Source organism: Pecten maximus, chromosome 4, assembly GCF_902652985.1.
Source record: "Pecten maximus chromosome 4, xPecMax1.1, whole genome shotgun sequence".
Classification (NCBI taxonomy): domain Eukaryota; kingdom Metazoa; phylum Mollusca; class Bivalvia; order Pectinida; family Pectinidae; genus Pecten; species Pecten maximus.
Window position 1 is genome coordinate 38,250,780 of NC_047018.1, and position 20,065 is coordinate 38,270,844.

Here is a 20,065-nt window from a genome sequence, read left to right on the forward strand (position 1 = left end):
GTCCCGTTCTGACCGACTAAATACATAGGTCCCGTCCTGACCGACTAAATACATAGGCCCTGTTCTGACTGACTAAATACATAGGCCCCGTTCTGACTGACTAAATACACAGGTCCCGTTCTGACTGACTAAATACATAGGTTCCGTCCTGACTGACTAAATACATAGGCCCCGTCCTGACTGACTAAATACGTAGGTCCCGTCCTGACCGACTAAATACATAGGCCCCGTTCTGACAGACTAAATACATAGGTCCCGTCCTGACCGACTAAATACATAGGTCCCGTCCTGACCGACTAAATACATAGGTCCCGTCCTGATACATAGGTCCCGTCCTGACAGACTAAATACATAGGTCCCGTCCTGACTGACTAAAAACATATGTCCCGTCCTGACCGACTAAATACATAGGTCCCGTCCTGACAGACTAAATACATAGGTCCCGTCCTGACAGACTAAATACATAGGTCCCGTTCTGACTGACTAAATACATAGGTCCCGTCCTGACCGACTAAATACATAGGTCCCGTCCTGATACATAGGCCCCGTTCTGACTGACTAAATACATAGGTCCCGTCCTGACAGACTAAATACATAGGCCCCGTCCTTGCTGACTAAATACATAGGTCCCGTCCTGACCGACTAAATACATATGTCCCGTCCTGACCGACTAAATACATAGGTCCCGTCCTGATACATAGGTCCCGTTCTGACTGACTAAATACATAGGTCCCGTCCTGATACATAGGCCCCGTTCTGACTGACTAAATACATAGGTCTCGTTCTGACTGACTAAATACATAGGCCCCGTCCTGACAGACTAAATACATAGGCCCCGTCCTTGCTGACTAAATACATAGGTCCCGTCCTGACCGACTAAATACATATGTCCCGTCCTGACCGACTAAATACATAGGTCCCGTCCTGATACATAGGCCCCGTTCTGACTGACTAAATACATAGGTCCCGTCCTGATACATAGGCCCCGTTCTGACCGACTAAATACATAGGTCCCGTCCTTACAGACTAAATACATAGGCCCCGTCCTTGCTGACTAAATACATAGGTCCCGTCGTGACCGACTAAATACATATGTCCCGTCCTGACCGACTAAATACATAGGTCCCGTCCTGATACATAGGCCCCGTTCTGACTGACTAAATACATAGGTCCCGTCCTGATACATAGGCCCCGTTCTGACTGACTAAATACATAGGTCTCGTTCTGACTGACTAAATACATAGGCCCCGTCCTGACCGACTAAATACGTAGGTCCCGTCCTGACTGACTAAATACATAGGCCCTGTTCTGACTGACTAAATACATAGGCCCCGTTCTGACAGACTAAATACATAGGTCTTGTTCTGACTGACTAAATACATAGGCCCCGTCCTGGCTGACTAAATACATAGGTCCCGTCCTGACCGACTAAATACATATGTCCCGTCCTGACCGACTAAATACATAGGTCCCGTCCTGATACATAGGCCCCGTTCTGACTGACTAAATACATATGTCCCGTCCTGACTGACTAAATACATAGGTCCCGTCCCGACTGACTAAATACATAGGCCCCGTCCTGACCGACTAAATACATAGGTCCCGTCCTGATACATAGGCCCCGTTCTGACTGACTAAATACATAGGTCCCGTCCTGATACATAGGCCCCGTTCTGACTGACTAAATACATAGGTCCCGTCCTGATACATAGGCCCCGTTCTGACTGACTAAATACATAGTTCCCGTCCTGATACATAGGCCCCGTTCTGACTGACTAAATACATAGGCCCTGTTCTGACTGACTAAATACATAGGCCCCGTCCTGACCGACTAAATACGTAGGTCCCGTCCTGACTGACTAAATACATAGGCCCTGTTCTGACCGACTAAATACATAGGTCCCGTCCTGGCTGACTAAATACATAGGTCCCGTCCTGACCGACTAAATACATAGGGCCCGTCCTGACTGACTAAATACATAGGTCCCGTCCTGACTGACTAAATACATAGGTCCCGTCCTGACTGACTAAATATATAGGTCCCGTCCTGACCGACTAAATACATAGGCCCCGTCCTGGCTGACAAAATACATAGGTCCCGTCCTGGCTGACTAAATACATAGGCCCCGTTCTGACTGACTAAATACATAGGTCCCGTCCTGACTGACTAAATACATATGTCCCGTCCTGACTGACTAAATACATAGGTCCCGTCCTGATACATAGGTCCCGTCCTGACTGACTAAATACATAGGTCCCGTCCTGACCGACTAAATACATAGGTCCCGTTCTGACTGACTAAATACATAGGTCCCGTACTGACTGACTAAATACATAGGTCCCGTCCTGACTGACTAAATACATAGGTCCCGTCCTGACTGACTAAATACATAGGTCCCGTCCTGGCTGACAAAATACATATGTCCCGTGCTGACCGACTAAATACATAGGTCCCGTCCTGACTGACTAAATACATAGGCCCCGTCCTGATACAAAGGCCCCGTTCTGACTGACTAAATACATAGGTCCCGTCCTGATACATAGGCCCCGTTCTGACTGACTAAATACATAGGCCCCGTCCTGACCGACTGAATGCATAGGCCCCGTCCTGACCGACTAAATACATTGGTCCCGTCCTGACCGACTAAATACATAGGCCCCGTCCTGACTGACTAAATACATAGGTCCCGTCCTGACCGACTAAATACATAGGCCCCGTCCTGACCGACTAAATACATAGGTCCCGTTCTGACTGACTAAATACATAGGTCCCGTCCTGACTGACTAAATACATAGGTCCCGTCCTGACCGACTAAATACATAGGTCCCGTCCTGATACATAGGTCCCGCCCTGATACATAGGTCTCGTTCTGACTGACTAAATACATAGGTCCCGTCCTGACTGACTAAATACATAGGTCTCGTTCTGACTGACTAAATACATAGGTCCCGTCCTGACTGACTAAATACATAGGGCCCGTCCTGACCGACTAAATACATAGGTCCCGTCCTGACCGACTAAATACATAGGTCTCGTTCTGACTGACTAAATACAAAGGCCCCGTTCTGACTGACTAAATACATAGGTCCCGTCCTGACTGACTAAATACATAGGTCCCGTCCTGACCGACTAAATACATAGGTCCCGTCTTGACTGACTAAATACATAGGTCCCGTCCTGACCGACTAAATACATAGGCCCCGTCCTGAATGACTAAATACATAGGTCCCGTCCTGACTGACTAGATACATAGGTCCCGTCCTGACTGACTAGATACATAGGTCCCGTCCTGACTGACTAAATACATAGGTCCCGTTCTAACTGACTAGATACATAGGTCCCGTCCTGACTGGCTAAATACGTAGGCCCCGTTCTGACTGACTAAATACATAGGTCCCGTCATGAAACATAGGCCCCGTTCTGACTGACTTAATACATAGGCCCCGTCCTGACTGACTAAATACATAGGTCCCGTCCTGATACATAGGCCCCGTCCTGACCGACTAAATACATAGGCCCCGTCCTGACCGACTAAATACATAGGTCCCGTCTTGACCGACTAAATACATAGGCCCCGTTCTGACTGACTAAATACATAGGCCCCGTTCTGACTGACTAAATACATAGGTCCCGTCCTGACCGACTAAATACATAGGCCCCGTTCTGACTGATTAAATACATAGGTCCCGTCCTGACTGACTAAATACATAGGTCCCGTCCTGACCGACTAAATACATAGGTCCCGTCTTGACTGACTAAATACATAGGTCCCGTCCTGACCGACTAAATACATAGGCCCCGTCCTGAATGACTAAATACATAGGTCCCGTCCTGACTGACTAGATACATAGGTCCCGTCCTGACTGGCTAAATACGTAGGCCCCGTTCTGACTGACTAAATACATAGGTCCCGCCATGAAACATAGGCCCCGTTCTGACTGACTTAATACATAGGCCCCGTCCTTACTGACTAAATACATAGGTCCCGTCCTGATACATAGGCCCCGTCCTGACCGACTAAATACATAGGCCCCGTCCTGACTGACTAAATACATAGGTCCCGTCTTGACCGACTAAATACATAAGCCCCGTTCTGACTGACTAAATACATAGGGCCCGTTCTGACTGACTAGATACATAGGTCCCGTCCTGACTGACTAGATACATAGGTCCCGTCCTGACTGACTAAATACATAGGTCCCGTTCTAACTGACTAGATACATAGGTCCCGTCCTGACTGGCTAAATACGTAGGCCCCGTTCTGACTGACTAAATACATAGGTCCCGCCATGAAACATAGGCCCCGTTCTGACTGACTTAATACATAGGCCCCGTCCTGACTGACTAAATACATAGGTCCCGTCCTGATACATAGGCCCCGTCCTGACCGACTAAATACATAGGCCCCGTCCTGACTGACTAAATACATAGGTCCCGTCTTGACCGACTAAATACATAGGCCCCGTTCTGACTGACTAAATACATAGGCCCCGTTCTGACTGACTAAATACATAGGTCCCGTCCTGACCGACTAAATACATAGGCCCCGTTCTGACTGACTAAATACATAGGTCCCGTTCTGACCGACTAAATACATAGGCCCCGCCCTGACTGACTAAATACATAGGTCCCGTCTTGACTGACTAAATACATAGGCCCCGTTCTGACTGACTAAATACATAGGCCCCGTTCTGACCGACTAAATACATAGGTCCCGTCCTGACCGACTAAATACATAGGTTCCGTTCTGACCGACTAAATACATAGGCCCCGTCCTGACTGACTAAATACATAGGTCCCGTCTTGACTGACTAAATACATAGGCCCCGTTCTGACTGACTAAATACATAGGCCCCGTTCTGACTGACTAAATACATAGGTCCCGTCCTGACCGACTAAATACATAGGTCCTGTCCTGACCGACTAAATACATAGGTCCCGTCCTGACCGACTAAATACATAGGTCCCGTCCTGACTGACTTTTACACGCAGATAACTGTTATATAAACTATTCCGTCCGCTTTTTTTGTCTTCGAAATTTATTGGAGAATATAGACCATTTAAAGAAAATGTCATTGCTGTATCTCATGATATAAGGAAGGGGACGAATTATTGAACCCCTCCATCTCCCAACCACACCACTACCACCATTGTAGGATATATGGGCTATTTGAGAGCCCATGGATATTGCCCGCTGGATCCTACTGCATGTGGATATCAAGACGACTAAAAGTGGGTCATTGTGAAGTCACGGGTTTCTTATGTCTCCCTTCATATACTGTGACAGGAGACCTTGAAGTGTGCAACACTTTAATCATATATATCTTTTAACTTTCCTGTCAAATCTTTCTTTCTCTGCTTTGCTTTCTTCTGTTTGTTGCTGCCACTTAACATCCGTCCTCATATGACATTGACTGTTGGTGTTCACTTCACACCCGTCCTCATATGACCTTGGCTGTTGGTGCCAATTAACATCCGTCCTCTATGACCTTGGCTGTTGGTGTCCACTTCACATCCCTCCTCATATGACATTGACTGTTGGTGTTCACTTTCCACCCGTCCTCATATGGCCTTGGCTGTTGGTGCCAATTAACACCCATCCTCATATGACCTTGGCTGTTGGTGTCCACTTAACATCCGTACTCATATGACCTTTGCTGTTTGTGTCCACTTCACATCCCTCCTCATATGACCTTGACTGTTTGTGTCCCCATATGACCTTGGCTCTTGGTGTCCACTTCACATCCGTACTCATATGACCTTGGCTGTTAGTGTCCATCTAACAACCGTCTCTATATGACCTTGGTTGTGGTATCCACCTAGACACCTGTCCCAATATGACCTTGACTGTTGGTGTCCTTCGGGCACATTTTATTGACCAATTAATCTGTAATTTTTTCTCTCATTGTTCGCTTATTTTTATTTTTCTGGTGTATATTTTGTGGCTTTTTTACATATCATATTTTTCATCAATCAATCAAATATTTTTATTAAAGTGTTTTTCAACACATCCTCCATACACCACTAGAATCTGACGTCCATTCCACATTGGAATTATGAGACACTATAAGTTAAAACAATTTCAATAACATATCACAATTGATTACTATTTATACACAAGAATAAACTATGTTTTTGCGTGCCTTGCGAAATCTACTCAGAGCGTAGAACGTGTAGTACACCGTGTTCATTCGACCGTGAGTGAGTGCGTTTGTAATAAAAAGCTTGTGAAATCTAATACATCCCAGTCATATATAAAAGCAAGTTTACTCGGTGGCGTTGTCACACGGGCACACGCATATATACTGTACACGGGATCGTAAGGTCAGAACGATATACAAGGTAAGTTGATTCTCAAACAATCATCTATATGTCAAAATCATATGTCTCAGTTTAGTTAACAAACTGAGACAAATATAATATGTTTGATTAGTTGTCCGTTTGTCATTTCCCCCCAAAATGATACTAGTTCCGAATGCTTAGATTGATTTTAACCAGATCTGTTCTGGAAGATTATCATGCAAGGGAGATTCAAATTTGTAAAATCTTCCAAAAACTTCCTTCATTATTTTGTATGTTCCGATAAAAAAATACTTTGATCAAGGCAACGAAGAATCAATTAGGAAAACCCCATTGAGAATCCTCTCAAGTTCTAGGAAACCAACAGGTCCGGTATTTCGCCAGCAGGTACCTGGGATGCAGTTATATAACGATTTCTCATATAAACGACCTTGACCTATTTTCAAAGTAACATGGGTCAAATAGTTAAAGATCACTTTGAAGATCTTTTAAATTTTCCTATGACCCCGGGTACACATTTTCAATGTCACTGGTGTGAAATACATTGAAAATTCCAGAATATTCTTCTCAAGACATTTTACCAGTGATTATAAAGCTTCCTCATATAAATGACCTTGACCTTTTCCCAAGGTCATATGGGTCAAGTAGTTAAGAATGCCTTGAGAATCTTTTTAAAGTTCTAGAAGAGCCAGACCAGTAGGTACAAAAAAAAGGTATCTGCTATACAGTGCTGTGACGTTTCCATTTTATTTTTATACATATATTGTATATATATTTGACGCTTGTGAATAGGTCAAGTCGTAATTTCAAAGTCATAGCTAGGTCAAGTCGTAATTTCAGTCACAAGGGTCAAATATATAGAATAAATATCTATAATCAAATTTCAAAAGACCCAGAGATTTGATACTTTACCAGCAGTAATTTAAACTACATTGTAGGATAGAATACTGTAAAGTTTCTTGTATAAATTATCTTAATTTTCAAGGTCATAGGGTAAATTACGCTTAAAACTTTTAAGGTTACACATTGTATAATTTCTCACACGTGGTCAACTAGCACATGTTCGGTTAGCTCGTGATCCGATTACTCTAATGTACTCTCTCACACTAGCCATGGGACGTACGTAACGTATACTAGTCATTAACCGATAAAAACTACACAGCAAAAAACGCTACGTCATTGCAGCTGAGTGCATATATTATATATATACATTGTACAATGTACCTGTGTACAGTACTATATGTATACGTGTACCTACAACTACCTGTACAGTACTATATATTATGTATACATGTACCTACAATTAAATGTACAGTACTATATATTATGTATACATGTACCTACAATTAAATGTACAGTACGTACTATATATTATGTATACATGTACCTACAATTAAATGTACAGTACTATATATTATGTATACATGTAGTCTTGTACCTACAATCAAATGTACAGTACTATATAATATGTATACATGTGCCTACAATTAAATGTACAGTACTATATATTATGTATACTTGTACCTACAGTTAAATGTACAGTACTATATATTATGTATACATGTACCTACAATTAAATGTACAGTACTATATATTATGTATACATGTACCTACAGTTAAATGTACAGTACTATATATTATGTATACATGTACCTACAATTAAATGTACAGTACTATATATTATGTATACATGTACCTACAGTTAAATGTACAGTACTATATATTAGGTATGCATGTACCTACAATTAAATGTACAGCACTATATACGTATCTGCGTGTTGATTGATTTAATTGATCCTCAGATTGTCTCTACCGAAACCAAAATACTTCAAGATCGTGAATGTATACAAAGATCGCTAGCCTGCTAGAGGTGAATTTCTCGACTGACTTACTAGCACGTGCTTTTTTTCATTTGTACGTTCCAAATGCTCACCTTTACATGTCGTTCATATATAAATATGCAAATTAATGACCTTATGCATCAATGCGTAATACATTATGTTAGGTCCTCGACGGTTTGGGGGTGTGTCTTCAAAATCTAGGGGCATGTACTAGAACCAACCAATGAATGCCATAGGCCGGCACACCCACGCGGTGGAACGATATAAACAATTCTCTTATTGACGAATGTAATTTCTGTTGCGGCCTTCTGAGAAGGTAAGTCGACCTCTTATCTGACAAGTTAGCCAGCTTATGTAACAAAATGACATCTGCTTACCAAAACAATACTGAATTAGCAATACAATGCATGGTGCGTCTAGTCAAAATACACGTGTGAGACACGTGTGTACATGTACATACACGATGGGGCGATTTGGATGCGTGCTGTTACATAAATTTATCTTATGTAATTTGGAAACAGCTGAAATAACGAATAATTCCGGTTACGCATGACGTGAAAACATGTGTTTATCTGACGGGGTTTTGGCTTGTTATTTCCCAGCAGACAAACAGCCACACACTTACAGCACACACACAAAACAGCGATAACGAGTATTATCTGTAAAAATATGGCGGGTCATGGTCACTCGTGGCCTAGGGGTCACGTGGACTGACCATTGTTACAGTATAAACAGAGACCTGTTTATAGGCCTATTAAGTCATTATTAATGAATGTCTCGATGCCCTATTTCATTTTGGTATACATAGGTCATGATCTTCGTAGAGTTGAACCGGTCCTGAATAGATATCTGTCCGTTGGTCACAGTTGCTTGTGTATTAGCTATTCTGCAGGTGGTCGATTTTAATTGATGTGTGTTAAGTTCTCTGGTCATCACAGTACACAGACACCGACATTTGGAGAAAAATATGCTAAAAGGTAGGGTAAATATTCAGTTCCATTTATAATACATCTACATGTGCATTCTAATTATGATGTATCCAATTTCTGAATCTTATTTGGCTGATGTCATGGATACCGTTTTACCCCGAGAAATAAATAACATCAGTATGGAGTGTCAGCTCGGGCTCTAGCAAAATATGTCATCAATTAAAAAAAATGTTGAAATGTTACAGTTTCATTAAATGTAGAAATTCATGTATCAAATTAAGGTAATTAATTACTGTATTTTAATTATAACAATTTGAAGTCATAATTTGACCTGGGATGAAAAAATATCACTTATAGCATTTTTGAAATTTTAAATTTTCATGTATAGATATCTCGTGGTATTTGATACTATAAGAAAGACCAAAATCTTTCATTTATTTTACACTTGTATACACAAATAACGGTGAAATATCAATCAAATTTGTCCTCCGACAAAACAATAGGCCATGTACATGCATTCAAGAGGTGTTTTAATAGAAGGGCTAAGATCATTGTGTTGACTTTAGTCCGAATTACTATGACATGTTATTGACTTTTTTATATGATGCCAGACCAATATAAAAAAAATATTGATAAAACATCAGAAAAAATTTGAACTATGTCTACTTTTGTTATTTTTCACAAATAATTAAGCACTCCTCAAACTTTGATACTTAGCTACAATATGGGAGGGGGTACATTAGCAGGTATGGCATATACATCATCATACAGAAGAAAATGGGGAGATATGAAATTAAAGAAGACACTGTCTTGAAATTATGGAAGGATGTTACACAGTGATTCAACAACATGGGGAATATCCTCTAAAATTAAGCCCTCCTATAGCACAGTTATAAAATGGAAGAACAGCTTTTTGCCAAGAGCCGCAATTAAGTGCAAAAAATTGGTGTGTATCCATAATCTTAACTGTTTCCAAAGGGATATAGATCTAGAGAAACACTGGGAGAATGACACTGGTCTAATGGTAGGATGCTGGGCTATGTGACCTAGGGGTCACTAGGTTGAGTTCCACCACAGGCGCTGTGTTGTATCCATGAATAATATATTTTACTCTATTGTGTTCCTAAACTGGACTGTAAATGAATATGTGATAGGACAGTGCAAGAAATGTTGTGTGTGAGCCATAAGTGCCGAAATGGCAGCGCCGGTGATCCCCAGGGAGTTGAGAAAGACATTGGCTGTTTGCATAAGTTTCAATGACCAGGTAGAGTGGGATTAAGTTTGGGGTCAAAAGGTCAACTATGAAGGTCACTTGCTAAAAAAACAAATTATGATAACTTCAGAAAGGATTGATGGATTTGAGCTTAAACTTCATACAATGCTAGCTTATGTTTTAGTGGTATTGTATGTTTGGGGTCAAAAGGTCAACTGCGAAGGTCACTGTCACTGAAAGAGGTTTTTAATCACCATATTCTTATTTCACACTCAGCTTCTTGAAATAATAAAGAAATGATTGTTAAAATGATATAGCTGTTCATTGCTATCATTGCTAGAAAAGTTTTAAAAAATGAGACATCTGTTCATTGCTATCGAGGTCTATGTTATGTTAGAAAATTTAATTGCCGATGGAGGACGCGTTGCATGCAACACTAACTGTACGCTTGTTTATTACAGGGTAGTTTTGTGCTGAGTCCAAGATCACCTTAACGTTCACGATCACCTTATAGAGTCGGATTTCCCTGACCTCCAGTCATGACCTTGAGTATCTTGACCGGAAAGCTGACGTTTGATTCTCTGCGTCCTCCAGACCTGACCTGCTGTACTAAAAGGTAGGTTATATTAATGTTTTTAAGTTCAGGTTCTTTGTGTAAAAATGTCTGAGGATCCTAGATAGGAAATAAGAAATATATCACTAACCTACATCTATACTGTCATTCACTCAGGTTTCATTCAGGCTTGGTAATTAAGACTCTGTGTGAAAAAAAACCTTTTGTATGAACCAGTGTTGGATTGAAGTATACTATTTCAGTGTTAATCTCATCAGACAAACGACCAGGGAAGTGTATACTGTATGTACCCAGAGGTGTGAAAGTGTAATCCAATTGACAGGTCTTTTTGTTAGCTAGTACAATACTATAGTGTTAGGTACAATACTATGGTGTTAGGTACAATACTATAGTGTTAGGTACGATACTATAGTGTTATATATACAATACTATAGTGTTAGGTACAATACTATAGTGTTAGGTACAATACTATAGTGTTAGGTACAATACCATAGTGTTATATATACAATACTATAGTGTTAGGTACAATACTATAGTGTTAGGTACAATATTATAGTGTTAGGTACAATACTATAGTGTAAGGTACAATACTATAGTGTTAGGTACAATACTATAGTGTTAGGTACAATATTATAGTGTTAGGTACAATACTATAGTGAAAGGTACAATACTATAGTGTTAGGTACAATACTATAGTGTAAGGTACAATACTATAGTGTTAGGTACAATACTATAGTGTTAGGTACAATACTATAGTGTTAGGTACAATACTATAGTGTTAGGTACAATACTATAGTGTTATATATACAATACTATAGTGTTAGGTACAATACTATAGTGTTATATATACAATACTATAGTGTTAGGTACAATACTATAGTGTTAGGTACAATACTATAGTGTTATATATACAATACTATAGTGTTAGGTACAATACTATAGTGTTAGGTACAATACTATAGTGTTAGATACAATACTATAGTGTCAGGTACAATACTATAGTGTTATATATACAATACTATAGTGTTAGGTACAATACTATAGTGTTAGGTACAATACTATAGTGTTAGGTACAATACTATAGTGTTAGGTACAATACTATAGTGTTAGGTACAATACTATAGTGTTAGGTACAATACTATAGTGTTAGGTACAATACTATAGTGTTATATATACAATACTGTAGTGTTAGGTACAATACTATAGTGTTATATATACAATACTATAGTGTTAGGTACAATACTATAGTGTTATATATACAATACTATAGTGTTATATATACAATACTGTAGTGTTAGGTACAATACTATAGTGTTATATATACAATACTATAGTGTTAGGTACAATACTATAGTGTTATATATACAATACTATAGTGTTAGGTACAATACTATAGTGTTATATATACAATACTATAGTGTTAGGTACAATACTATAGTGTTAGGTACAATACTATAGTGTTATATATACAATACTATAGTGTTATATATACAATACTGTAGTGTTAGGTACAATACTATAGTGTTATATATACAATACTATAGTGTTATATATACAATACTATAGTGTTAGATACAATACTATAGTGTTATATATACAATACTATAGTGTTAGGTACAATACTATAGTGATAGGTACAATACTATAATGTTAGGTACAATACTATAGTGTTAGGTACAATACTATAGTGTTAGGTACAATACTATAGTGTTAGATACAATACTATAGTGTTATATATACAATACTATAGTGTTAGGTACAGTACTATAGTGTTAGGTACAATACTATAGTGTTAGGTACAATACTATAGTGTTAGGTACAATACTATAGTGTAAGGTACAATACTATAGTGTTATATATACAATACTATAGTGTTATATTATACAATACTATAGTGTTAGGTACAGTACTATAGTGTAAGGTGCAATACTATAGTGTTAGGTACAATACTATAGTGTTATATACAATACTATAGTGTTAGGTACAATACTATAGTGTAAGGTACAATACTATAGTGTTAGGTACAATACTATAGTGTTATATATACAATACTATAGTGTTAGGTACAATACTATAGTGATAGGTACAATACTAAAGTGTTATATATACAGTACTATAGTGTTAGGTACAATACTATAGTGTTAGGTACAATACTATAGTGTTATATATACAATACTATAATGTTAGGTACAATACTATAGTGATAGGTACAATACTATAGTGTTAGGTACAATACTATAGTGTTAGGTACAATACTATAGTGTTATATATACAATACTATAGTGTTAGGTACAATACTATAGTGATAGGTACAATACTATAGTGTTATATATACAATACTATAGTGTTATATATACAATACTATAGTGTTAGGTACAATACTATAGTGTTAGGTACAATACTATAGTGTTATATTATACAATACTATAGTGTTAGGTACAATACTATAGTGATAGGTACAATACTATAGTGTTATATATACAATACTATAGTGTTATATATACAATACTATAGTGTTAGGTACAATACTATAGTGTTATATATACAATACTATAGTGTTATATATACAATACTATAGTGTTAGGTACAATACTATAGTGTTAGGTACAATACTATAGTGTTATATATACAATACTATAGTGTTATATTATACAATACTATAGTGTTAGGTACAATACTATAGTGATAGGTACAATACTATAGTGTTATATATACAATACTATAGTGTTAGGTACAATACTATAGTGTTAGGTACAATACTATAGTGTTAGGTACAATACTATAGTGTTATATATACAATACTATAGTGTTATATTATACAATACTATAGTGTTAGGTACAATACTATAGTGATAGGTACAATACTATAGTGTTATATATACAATACTATAGTGTTATATATACAATACTATAGTGTTATATATACAATACTGTAGTGTTAGGTACAATACTATAGTGTTATATATACAATACTATAGTGTTAGGTACAATACTATAGTGTTAGGTACAATACTATAGTGTTAGGTACCATACTATAGTGTTAGGTACAATACTATAGTGTTAGGTACAATACTATAGTGATAGGTACAATACTATAGTGTTAGGTACAATACTATAGTGTTATATATACAATACTATAGTGTTAGGTACAATACTATAGTGTTAGGTACAATACTATAGTGTTAGGTACAGTACTATAGTGTTAGGTACAATACTTTTGTGTTAGGTACAATACTATAGTGTTATATATACAATACTATAGTGTTAGGTACAATACTATAGTGTTAGGTACAAGACTATAGTGTTAGGTACAATACTATAGTGTTATATATACAATACTATAGTGTTAGGTACAATACTATAGTGATAGGTACAATACTATAGTGTTAGGTACAGTACTATAGTGTCATAGATACAATACTATAGTGATAGGTACAATACTATAGTGTTAGGTACAATACTATAATGTTAGGTACAATACTATGGTGCTAGGTACAATACTATAGTGTTAGGTACAATAATATAGTGTTATAGATACAATACTATAGTGATAGGTACAATACTATAGTGATAGGTATAATACTATAGTGTTAGGTACAATACTATAGTGTTAGGTACAATACTATAGTGTTAGGTACAATAATATAGTGTTATATAGACAATACTATAGTGTTAGGTACAATACTATAGTGTTAGGTACACTACTATAGTGTTATATAGACAATACTATAGTGTTAGGTACAATACTATAGTGTTAGGTACAATACTATAGTGTTAGGTACACTACTATAGTGTTATATATACAATACTATAGTGTTAGGTACACTACTATAGTGTTATATATACAATACTATAGTGATAGGTACAATACAATAGTGTTAGGTACACTACTATAGTGTTATATATACAATACTATAGTGATAGGTACAATACAATAGTGTTAGGTACAATATTATAGTGTTAGGTACAATACTATAGTGTAAGGTACAATACTATAGTGTTATATATACAATACTATAGTGTTAGGTACAATACTATAGTGTTATATATACAATACTATAGTGTTAGGTACAATACTATAATGTTATGTACAATACTATAGTGTTATATATACAATACTATAGTGTTAGGTACAATACTATAGTGTTAGGTACAATACTATAGTGTTAGGTACAATACTATAGTGTTATATATACAATACTATAGTGTTAGGTACAATACTATAGTGTTAGGTACAATACTATAGTGTTATATATACAATACTATAGTGTTATATATACAATACTATAGTGTTATATATACAATACTATAGTGTTAGGTACAATACTATAGTGTTAGGTACAATACTATAGTGTTATATACAATACTATAGTGTTAGGTACAATACTATAGTGTTATATACAATACTGTAGTGTTGGGTACAATACTATAGTGTTGGGTACAATACTATAGTGTTAGGTACAATACTATAGTGTTAGGTACACTACTATAGTGTTAGTTACAATACTATAGTGTTAGGTACAATACAATAGTGTTATATATACAATACTATAGTGTTATATATACAATACTATAGTGTTAGGTACAATACTATAGTGTTAGGTACAATACTATAGTGTTAGGTACAATACTATAGTGTTAGGTACAATACTATAGTGTTATATATACAATACTATAGTGTTAGGTACAATACTATAGTGTTATATATACAATACTCTAGTGTTAGGTACAATACTATAGTGTTATATATACAGTACTATAGTGTTAGGTACAATACTATAATGTTAGGTACAATACTATAGTGTTATATGTAAATCTTGACAACACAGCTTTTAACATTACCTTACAATAACAAATTGATATCATCTGATCACAAACTTGGTATGTTGGGTACCCTAGGAATTGACTTGGGGTGTTGTTAACTAAAGATCAAAGGTCACCATTGCTAAAAATAGATTTTACATTGCACCACATATGGTTCTTGATCCCACAAACTTCCTACTTGGTATGGTGGTTTTGCTCATTGATGAATTGTGCCAGTCACTTTTGCTAAAAAGGAGATTCTGTCAGTATATGATATGTAATTATCACAAACGCTGTGTAAGTTTTTGTTTGTTTGTTGCTGTTTGAGGGGAAAAGAAATGGTATTTATTTCGCTTTTAATTAGAATAAAGGCAAAGGGAGATAATTCCTTTTAGAATGCCCAACATCTTTGAACACCATTTTTTTGTAGCTATATACTAAGATTAAAGTATATGTTAAAGGTTATTTTTTTATGTGAACTTAATACTGTATTTTTTCCTCAAATAAGCCCCTGGCTTCCTTGGTGTAAAAGATTTGAGAAACCACTTTGGTTTACAATTTCATTATTTTAAAATTGATGATTAAGCAAAAATGAAGAAGGGGCTACATTATTTGTATTCAGGGGATTATTTGTGTATAAATAGGTAAGCATTTTTACAGAGATTCAAAATACAGTAAATTCCATTATCAACACCCATTATGAGACACACTTAAAATCAATATGAACACCTGTTGTCATTTTTAAAATGCAATTATTTTGGAACATATACAGCAGATGTAAATATGCAACTGAAGATAAAGATCTGCATTTAATTGTCTATTCATGCAAATGAGACACAATCAACCACTGAGAATTATTTAATTTGGCTAATATTACATATTAGGGAATTCCCGAAATTGTGTTTGTTGAATATGTTGAATTCACCGCAGGTTTTTTCTTTAATTCAATTTGAAAATTTGACATATATATATATATATTCCTATCATTGCTTAAATAATGTATTTATTTACGAGAAGTACATGTATATGCGGTATCATATGAACACATTGTATAAAATTCTTTATTTCTGTTTTGCTTTGATTCAAGAATGAAATAATTTAAAACTGATTTTAGTTAGGTGCATTGTTAAATGCATTATTTTATCGGGTAAGATATTTGCCTAATTTTGGCACTTCGAGAAAGAAAGGGACTGAAATGTCTTCTGGGGAAACTCCATAAACAATCATATTTTTTTTTTTTTTTTTTTTTCTTTTTGTGTTATTTCAATTAATTTTGCTTTCAGATATTTTTTTATTTATCTTTTTTTCAAACTTCTTATTCTGATTAAAAACCATTTAGATTCCAGCATATGCTTATGTGCATGTTGTGTAAGCATATTGGTCAGGTTGACATGTAAGTTGCAGTTGAGCTGGTGGCAGTGTCGAGATCTATAACTTAATAAAATATGATCATGACATGTTTTGAACCCTCTTGGGTTCACTTTCTCCCTATAAACCTGAATATATAATTTACAGACAACTGCGGGATTACTTTGAAAATGGCTACGACTTGAACGAGTCTCTCTTCACAGCATTGCGAGGTAATTCTCTGTGAAGTCTAGTAAGCCTATATTAAGCAGCTGCCGTGGAGATGGTATTTTTTGTTATACAATTTGAAGTCATAATCTTTCGATCAACTAAAATATTTAAAAAAAAAATCAATATACTAACATTTTGAAGTCATAATCAATTGGTCAATTTAAAATTCAGACTTTTTTTCATTTCAATAACCTCATTTTCATTTTATTTATCTTCATGAAAAACAGCAGTTGTAAAAAAAAAAAAGAAGACCTGCCGTAAGTTAAATCATTTTTATAAAATGATAATAAACTTAAATGATTGTGAAATGATTTTTTCTACAAGGGAATAATATGTCATGTGGTGTTATTTTGTTGTAGAGGAGTCAACGTTCTACACATGTCCAGACCGTCTGAGGCTCCCCCTGATTTTCTACTTCGCCCACACAGCTTCTGTGTATGTCAACAAGCTAATGCTGGCTGGGCTTCTGAAGGTAGGAATCTAGCTTTATCAACAAGCTAATGCTGGCCAGGCTTCTGAAGGTAGGAATCTAGCTATATTGACAAGTCTCCAGGCTAGCATATCTTTTTATTGCATTTTTGCCAGTGAAATATAGAAATTTATCGAACTAATAAAACTTATATTTTCACTGCAGCGATGAGCAGTGAAAATATAAGCTTTCCGTTTTTAACCAATCAGAGCCGACCTTTGTATTCACCTCGTTGAAACTTGCCGATGTTTCCAATCGAAACGGAGATAGATAAATGGGTTATTTTGCTGTATTTCTTAAATTTTCAGACTAGTTTTTGACAAAATGCTCACTTGACATTAGCTACTCATGTACATATTCTACTATAACAGCAGAAAACGCTTAAATTGTGTTGATCAGTCCTTTCCAAATGGCGCTGTCAAGTTGACGTGGAGAAACGTCACAAAGAGATGACGTCATTACTGATTCCCGAACTTTTTGAGGCTATTAATTTTTCGATGTTTTTAATTTTGTTTTTAAGTTTATGAAATGCAATAAACAGAAAATTGAATGGTTTCCCGTTAGATATAACAGATATTTCACTCGTATGACAGAATAGTTCGATATTTTTCACTCGTGCTTCGCACTGGTGAAAATATCGATATTCTGTCATACTTGTGAATCATATGTTATATTAAATAGGGAACCATTCAATATCCTCTATATACTGACCTATATCAATATATCTCCAGGCTGTCATCTCCATACTGACGCCTCTCCATACTGACACCTCTCCATACTGACGCCTCTCCATACTGACACCTCTCCATACTGACACCTCTCCATACTGACATATCTCCATACTGACACCTCTCCATACTGACAACCTCCATAATGATATCTCTCCATACTGACAACACACCATACTGGCAACTCCCCATACTGACACCTCTCCATACTGACACCTCTCCATACTGACAACTATCCATATGGTCATCTCTCCATACTGATATCTCTCATTACTGACATCTCTCAATACTGAAAACACACTATACTGACCACACTCCATACTGACAACGCACCATACTGACACCTCTCCTTACTGACCACACTCCATACTGACAACACACCATACTGACACCTCTCTGCACTGACATCTCTCCATAATGACATCTCTCTATACTGATATCTCTTTATACTGACAAACTTTCATACTGTTATTTCTAAAACAAGGTAAGCAATATGTAACCACTTGCCTATCTGTAAGACTTGTTTAATGCCTGTTGTTACGGAGTGAGCTGTTGGGCTTAAGGTTCAGCTATTTGTTACTGATAGGTTTCCTGTACAAAAGATGCTTGGTCATGATTTTTCTTTCTTTGTTAATTCTGGACACATTGTATTAGTGGAAGTCATAATAAAATGGGAAAGAGGGGCATTTAAGCTGCACTAACATGTGACCTGAAATATCTGTGTTTTTGTATCATTACCTTCAGTTCCTTTGTTACAGGAGAGAATTGACCTGGAGTTTGAGACCATGTTTGAAACGGGTGTGGACGAGATGTCCTGGGACGATACGGTAAGTACGTAGTGTTAATGCTATCTAATCAAAATTACATATCGTGCCTCTTTGCACCATTTGGTCTGAAAAATGTGATTTTTTTCTAAAATTGCAGGAGAATTACCGCATGGGAGGGAGTTACCAATGGCCATCTCTTGACAAGGTCGTAGAGTACAGACGGACAGTGAGAAATGTCATCCTTAAGATGATCCAGGACACACCATTAGAACTACCTATCACCATGGACAGCCCATTGGTATGTAGATTCTTCAGTGATGGGCAGGGGGGGGGGGGGGGGGGACTAAGGACAGTCCATTGGTATGTACATGTCTTCATCAGTGATGGTCAGGGGGAACTAAGGACAGTCCAGGTCCAGGGATATGTACATGTCTTCAGTAATGGGCAGGGGAGGCGGGGAGCTAAGGACAGTCCATGGGTATGTACATGTCTTCAGTAATGGGTAGGGGAGGGGGGGAGCTAAGGACAGTCCATGGGTATGTACATGTCTTCAGTAATGGGAGGGGGGGCTAAGGACAGTCCATGGGTATGTACATGACTTCAGTGATGGGTAGGGGAGGGGGGGGGGGGGGGAGCTACGGACAGTCCATGGGTATGGACATGTCTCCAGTGATGGGTAGGGGAGGGGGGGGGGGGAGCTAAGGACAGTCCATGGGTATGTACATGTCTTCAGTGATGGGTAGGGGAGGGGGGGAGCTAAGGACAGTCCATGGGTATGTACATGTCTCCAGTGATGGGTAGGGGAGGGGGGGGGGGGGGGGAGCTAAGGACAGTCCATTGGTATGTACATGTCTTCAGTAAT

At 37.2% G+C, this 20,065-nt stretch overlaps 1 protein-coding gene across 1 annotated transcript in view; it reads left to right on the plus strand.

Moving 5' to 3' along the window:
- Positions 1-6,255: 6,255 nt before the first annotated feature.
- LOC117326025 (ergothioneine biosynthesis protein 1-like) overlaps positions 6,256-20,065 on the plus strand; it is a 29,059-nt gene continuing 15,249 nt past the window's right edge. Inside the window, exons 1-6 of the mRNA XM_033882605.1 lie at positions 6,256-6,343; positions 10,746-10,900; positions 17,177-17,241; positions 17,599-17,711; positions 19,195-19,263; positions 19,361-19,501. Of these exons, the coding sequence (XP_033738496.1) occupies positions 10,824-10,900; positions 17,177-17,241; positions 17,599-17,711; positions 19,195-19,263; positions 19,361-19,501 (465 nt within the window). The 5' untranslated portion in view covers positions 6,256-6,343; positions 10,746-10,823. The remainder of the gene's footprint in view (positions 6,344-10,745; positions 10,901-17,176; positions 17,242-17,598; positions 17,712-19,194; positions 19,264-19,360; positions 19,502-20,065) is intronic.